The 7,419-nt window shown below is 39.9% G+C and overlaps 1 protein-coding gene across 1 annotated transcript in view; it reads left to right on the forward strand.

The window, feature by feature from the left end:
- The window catches only part of LOC129834779 (transmembrane channel-like protein 3), a 63,660-nt gene that overhangs the window by 40,368 nt on the left and 15,873 nt on the right, over positions 1-7,419 (forward strand). Inside the window, exons 11-15 of the mRNA XM_055900050.1 lie at positions 133-242; positions 449-542; positions 1,007-1,285; positions 5,203-5,331; positions 5,792-5,859. Of these exons, the coding sequence (XP_055756025.1) occupies positions 133-242; positions 449-542; positions 1,007-1,285; positions 5,203-5,331; positions 5,792-5,859 (680 nt within the window). The remainder of the gene's footprint in view (positions 1-132; positions 243-448; positions 543-1,006; positions 1,286-5,202; positions 5,332-5,791; positions 5,860-7,419) is intronic.

The following is a 7,419-nucleotide window of genomic DNA, read 5'->3' on the forward strand; positions in this document are numbered from 1 at the left end:
TCCATATAATAGTGAAAAAGAGAAGAGAAGGTCCTGATACAATGACTCCTTATGATGTCATCAAGCATATATGAAGGTGTCTATTTCATAACATACCCAGTGCCTGATGTCATATCCTGTTTCCTGTCCCAGGTGAGTGTGGTGGTGTCCCTCATCACCATGATTGCCCCGTCTGCCTTTGAGCTGGTGGCTCAGCTGGAGATGTACCATCCTAGGACCTCCCTCCGCTTCCAGCTGGCCCGGTCTGACTCTGACAGCACCTCAAATCTCTTTTGGTCACACTTAACATTACGTTTCACAGATACAGTAGAGTATCAGTGAAATTGGATTCCTATTTTAACATGTAACTACACCGTAGCTGTACTGTTTGTTAATGTTGCTACTAACTTGATTTTAGCTTGTTTTCTTTCTTTTGTAATGCAGTGAATGTTTTGTCTCCTCGCCACAGAGTCCTGGTGTTATATCTGGGTAACCTGTACAGCCTCATCATTGCCCTTCTGGACAAGGTCAACAGTATGAGTATGGCGTCAGCTGCTGCAGCTGTAAGTAGTCCTGCTGAGATTGAGGCTTTCCTAATATGGATACCATACAAGCCATGTCACTCAACTCTTTACGTATTGTGCCGTAGTAACCAAACAATAAATAAATGTTACTGTTTTTGCTGATGTTAATGTCAATGCTTTAAAAAAATTATAAAAAAATATATTATTAGATTTTTTAAAACCTTTATTTAACTAGGCAAGTCAGTAAAGAACAAATTCTTATTTACAACGACGGCCTACCCCAGACGGCGCCCTATGGGACTCCCAGTCACGGCTGGATGTGATGCAGCCTGGATGCTACTGTTAACAATGATCTTGATCTGTCAATGTGGGGAAGGTGTAGAAAACAAAGGAATGAAATTATGAAAATGTTCATACAGCTCTGATTGACTGATGGATGGATAGACAGACTGACTGGTTGGTTGGTTGATTGATCATTCATGGTTTTGATGGATTATTTCCAGGCGGCGGCCTCTGTGATTTCGGGGAACTTGTCTGACTCCACGGCATTCATGGCGACCATCTCCCAGCCGGGGGAGACGAACCTCTCCACCCTCGTATCCGACATCTCCATCTCTGAAAACCACAACAGCACCATAGCGACCATTGCCATGGTGCTGGATGTCAACACCAGCATCAGCACCAGCAAGGTCACCATGGCAACCATGTACAACCACACTGGGATGTTTGAGCTGAACAAGCAGAAGAAACCGGACGAGTGCTGGGAGACCTACGTTGGACAGGTGCAGAAGTTCATTCCTTGTCATTTGTTCATTTCTTCATTCGCTCATTTGTTAATTTGTCTATTCGTTCATTTGTTCCTTCATTTATTGTCACAAGAATTTTCAATCACAATGATAATAACTAACAATCAACAGCTTTGACCAATCCCCGAGGTTTGTAAGACCATGGGTTTAATAATAATTAGGCAAAGACTCAGCTTATGCAAAAGGTTAGTACAGTTTATTCACGAGAACATTCTGAAGTCCATTATACAAACCCAGTCTTTTATAACACACACAAACAAGTTCAAATCTTAAACTACGCCTTGCTCAGACAGTCTGTGTTTTCCACTACACAGATACATTGTTTAATCTGCAACATGTTTCATCATTTTCTGCCAGCCTAACAGTTTCTCCCCTCCACGGGTGGAGACAGAATGTTCTGTAAGGAACACAGTAGTACAACTCGTCTGTCGATAGCTCCTCTTATCATTTGTTTCCCACTTGCACCCTGCTTACATACTAACAAGGAACATCAGATTATAGTTTTATGATTCAAATAAATGTCATACAATAAAATGGTTTCAGAGTGGAATTATTTAATAATTATCTATAAACATATAAATGATTTTATCATTTATTTGTCCATTAATTTCTTAATGAATTAATTAGTTAATCTGTCCACTTGTCCATTCATTCATCTTTTAAGGTTAATTGAGCTTTACAGAGCAAGTGTACTAACAGCTGTTCCATGAAGGTGGAGAGCGTTTGCATAGGCCAGAGTAGAACTGTTACAGTGACACTCCCTCATCAACCTGACCATTTACATGACTACATACAGTTGAAGTTGGAAGTTTACATACACTTAGGTTGGAGTCATTAAAACTTGTTTTTCAACCAATCCACAAATTTCTTGTTAACAAACTATAGTTTTGGCAAGTCAGTTAGGACATCTACTTTTTCCAACAATTGTTTACAGACAGATTATTTCACTTATAATTCACTGTATCACCATTCCAGGGGGTCATACATTTACATACATTAAGTTGACTCTGCCTTTAAACAGCTTGGAAAATTCCAGAAAATTATGTCATGGCTTTAGAAGCTTCTGATAGGCGAATTGACATCATTTGAGTCAATTGGAGGTGTACCTGTGGATGTATTTCAAAGCTTACCTTCAAACTTAGTGCCTCTTTGCTTGACATCACGGGAAAATCAAAAGAAATCAGCCAAGACCTAACGCTCAGGAAGGAGACGTGTTCTGTCTCCTAGAGAGTACGTACTTTTGTGCGAAAAGTGAAAATCAATCCCAGAACAACAGCAAATGACCTTGTGAAGATGCTGGAGGAAACAGGTACAAAAGTATCTCTATCCACAGTAAAACGAGTCCTATATAGACATAACCTGAAAGGCCGCTCATCAAGGAAGAAGCCACTGCTCCAAAACCGCCATAAAAAAAGCCAGACTACGGTTTACAACTGCACATGTGGACAAAGATCGTACTTTTTGGAGAAATGCCCTCTGGTCTGATGAAACAAAAATAGAACTGTTTGGCCATAATGACCATCATTATGTTTGGAGGAAAAAGGGGGAGGTTTGAAAGCCGAAGAACACCATCCCAGCCGTGAAGCATGGAGGTGGCAGCATCATGTTGTGGGGGTGCTTTGCTCCAGAAGGGACAGGTGCACTTCACAAAATAGACGGCATCATGAGGACGGAAAATTATGTGAATATATTGAAGTAACATCTCAAGACATCAGTCAGGAAGTTAAAGCTTGGTCGCAAATGGGTCTTCCAAATGGACAATGACCCAAGCATACTTCCAAAGTTGTGGAAAAATGGCTTAAGGACAACAATGTCAAGGTATTGGGGTAGCCATCACAAAGCCCTGACCTCAATCCCATAGAAAATGTGTGGGCAGAACTGAAAAAGCGTGTGCGATCAAGGAGGAAAACAAACCTGACTCAGTTAAACCAGCTCTGTCAGGAGGAATGGGCCAAAATTCACCCAACTTATTGTGGGAAGCTTGTGGAAGGCTACCCGAAACGTTTGACCCAAGTTAAACAATTTAAAGGCAATGCTACCAAATATTCATTGAGTTTATGTAAACTTCTGACCCACTGGGAATGTGATGAAAGAAATTAAAGCTGAAATAAATAATTCTCTCTATTATTATTCTGACATTTCACATTCTTAAAATAAAGTGGTGATCCTAACTGACCCAAGACAGGGATATTTTTACAAGGATTAAATGTCAGGAATTGTGAAAAACTGAGTTTAAATGTATTTGGCTAAGGTGTATGTAAACTTCCGACTTCAACTGTAAGGCATTCATAACATTTTCATGAAATCATTCATACCACCTTTATGAATGCTGTGGTATCATTCATACCACCTTTATGAATGCTGTGGTATCATTCATACCACCTTTATGAATGCTGTGGAATCATTAATAACACATTTATGAATGCTGTGGTATCATTCATACCACCTTTATGAATGCTGCGGTATCATTCATACCACCTTTATGAATGCTGTGGAATCATTCATACCACCTTTATGAATGCTGTGGTATCATTCATACCACCTTTATGAATGCTGTGGAATCATTAATAACACATTTATGAATGCTGTGGTATCATTCATACCACCTTTATGAATGCTGCGGTATCATTCATACCACCTTTATGAATGCTGTGGAATCATTCATAACACCTTTATGAATGCTGTGGTATCATTCATAACACATTTATGAGTGCTGTGGAATCATTCACAACACCTTTATGAGTGCTGTGGTATCATTCATAACACATTTATGAGTGCTGTGGAATCATTCACAACACCTTTATGAGTGCTGTGGTATCATTCACAACACCTTTATGAATGCTGTGGAATCATTAATAACACCTTTATGAATGCTGTGGGATCATTAATAACACCTTTATGAATGCTGTGGTATCATTCATAACACCTTTATGTATAATTTATAACAGCATCCATAACACCTACATTCAGCATCATTCACAAGGAGTCTTCAAAATAAAAGTCCCCTAGAATAGACCTTTGTCTATTGTACAAAGGAAATGTGTATTACTACTGTCACAGTAATCTATTATGAAACATAACACTGGAGTAGTTCAACCATGTCAGCCTAAGCACTCTGTGTGTACGGTAAGCACCAATAACTATTACCGTTTTAGATCATTCTGTCTGTACACAGACCTAATCATCAACAGTCTCATCCCTCAGACAGTTACCCTTAATACCTCTTAAAGGCATTATGCCCGACAAGAAAAATGAAAATGTCTTGTCCTGTGGCGATTGTTTCCCCCTAAACAATAGATTGAGTATGGATTGAAACGTACCCAGGCAGACATTCAGGTAATGAAGCTGTCACTAGGCCAAGGATGCAAAACGGATGACTTGTTGTTGGTGCAGATCAATAGGAGGGTATATCGTGTGTCGTCGTCTCAGGAGTGGATATTCACCAACAGGAAAATGACATCATATAATTAGCATGACCTGGATTCAAATTAAGTATTTTTATATTTTGAAATGCTTGATCGAACTTTCAACCAATAGTGACGTCCCCAAAAGTGCAAGAACCCAGGTCTGATAAGTATAGCTTGATGATCCATTTCCAATGAGTTATGAACAGTTAGGACAGATGTTATGAGTTTTTCTGAAAGACATACAGTATGCATTTTATTCATTTAGCAGGCGCTCTTATCCAGAGCAACTTACATTCAAATAAGGTAAAACAACCACACTTCCCTCAATAAAGCTGACAGTGACATCAGTGCTAGTAGGTGTTAGCTAGTGTCATTACAGAATGACCAGAATTACCTTAAAGGCGACACAATAACAGATAGTTTACAGACAGTAGCTATATCAGTATGTTTCTTTATGCTCATATGTTTATATGTGTTGTATTGTAGGAGATGTTGAAGCTGTCTATCATCGATATGATCTTCACGGTGGCCAGTATCCTGTTGATAGACTTCATCAGAGGGCTGGTGGTCAGGTACCTGAGTGACTGCTGCTGTTGGGACCTGGAGAGCAAGTTTGTACGTACTCAACCTCCATTCAAAAACTATTTGTTTCCTTTCAAATAGTCTAGCTGTGCTTAACTGAGCTTGCTTGGTGCAATGGAATAGTCCCGAAAGTGCAAATACTGCCCATATAACACTCCAGGCAAGCTCAAATGGTTTGAAAGAAAACAAATACTGTTTGAACCCAAGGGTGATTGTGACTGTGTCGTTATCGTCTGATTACAGTTGACGTCTGGATAAGTGCAAACTATGTTGAAGTGCAGTACGGTTTGCAAGTCACAATTGGATGACATGCTTTTTAATTGCTCCTGGTAACTGCATGTGCTGGTTTAGTCCACGCCATCATGGCAGGCCCAAGTTGTTGCATCTATCAGGAGTCAACTTTATTTTAAGACATTTGACTAGGTCATCAATATATTTTAAGAAGTAATTAAAGGTTTAATTAATGTCACCCTTTATGTTTCCCACCTGGCAGCCTGAGTATGGGGAATTCAAGATAGCTGAGAATGTACTCCACCTGATATATAACCAAGGAATGATCTGGTATGTCACATTCTACTGGATTTGTCACTTCGTCTATTCTTTATTTTTACAGGACAGTGGTGTTCCACTCAACCTTTCACATTGTTTAAACCCTGGTCTCCAGTGGGGAGGCATTTTACATGGACATTTTTGTCATTTATTAGACACTCTTATCCAGAGCAATTATGGTCAAGTGTCCTTCTCAAGGGAAACACCGACAGTTTTTTCCCCAAGTCGACTCAGGGATCCGAACCAGTGACCTTTCAGTTACTGACCCAACACTCTTACCCGCTAGGATACCTGCCACCCTAGGAAAACGTGCTTATTGCTGGGAGTGTTACCCACCCACTCCACCACGGCTCGGAACATATTTGTCTCTTCTGACATAAGATATTGGTCTTTGCTGTTGAGCTTTCAGACATCAGATACAACATAGACAGCAGATGGAACTAGGACCCAGAGTTCATCCTCAAGTCACATTGCCAGAATAACTCCAGTTAGAGATATAACACACTCTCTCACACGCTTCAATGCTATGTTCACGTTATCCAGTTTGTTTACAATGTGTGGAAACGTTGTGTAAATTCCTCTGTATGTATAACGGTGTATATTGATGTATGATGTATATTGCTAGCAGCATTAGAATCAGAATCACCATTATTAGCCAATCACATTTTCACAGTCAGAATGTCACTTGTGAGATGGAGGTAATGTTCTCATACAAGCTATAATATACAGCCCAGTACTTCTATAAAAGGCAAGCTTACTAAGGGCAGGACAGCCCCTGACCCAGAGTAATATGCTGTGCTATGTGTGATATTTCCATTCCACACCTCTGCAGTTAGATGGACAGTATTACCTCTGTTTATTCCACACCTCTGTAGTTAGATGGACAGTATTACCTCTGTTTATTCCACACCTCTGTAGTTAGATGGACAGTATTACCTCTGTTTATTCCACACCTCTGCAGTTAGATGGACAGTATTACCTCTGTTTCTGTTGTTAGATGGACAGTATTACCTCTGTTCATTCCACACCTCTGTAGTTAGATGGACAGTGTTACCTTTGTTCATTCCACACCTCTGTAGTTAGATGGACAGTGTTACCTTTGTTCATTCCACTCCTCTGTAGTTAGATGGACAGTATTACCTCTGTTTATTCCACACCTCTGCAGTTAGATGGACAGTATTACCTCTGTTCATTCCACACCTCTGTAGTTAGATGGACAGTGTTACCTTTGTTCATTCCACTCCTCTGTAGTTAGAGGGACAGTATTATCTCTGTTTCTGTAGTTAGATGGACAGTATTACCTCTGTTTATTCCACACCTCTGTAGTTAGAGGGACAGTATTATCTCTGTTTCTGTAGTTAGATGGACAGTATTACCTCTGTTTATTCCACACCTCTGTAGTTAGAGGGACAGTATTATCTCTGTTTCTGTAGTTAGATGGACCGTATTACCTCTGTTTATTCCACACCTCTGTAGTTAGAGGGACAGTATTATCTCTGTTTCTGTAGTTAGATGGACAGTATTACCTCTGTTCATTCCACACCTCTGTAGTTAGATGGACAGTATTACCTC

Source organism: Salvelinus fontinalis, chromosome 35, assembly GCF_029448725.1.
Source record: "Salvelinus fontinalis isolate EN_2023a chromosome 35, ASM2944872v1, whole genome shotgun sequence".
NCBI lineage: Eukaryota > Metazoa > Chordata > Actinopteri > Salmoniformes > Salmonidae > Salvelinus > Salvelinus fontinalis.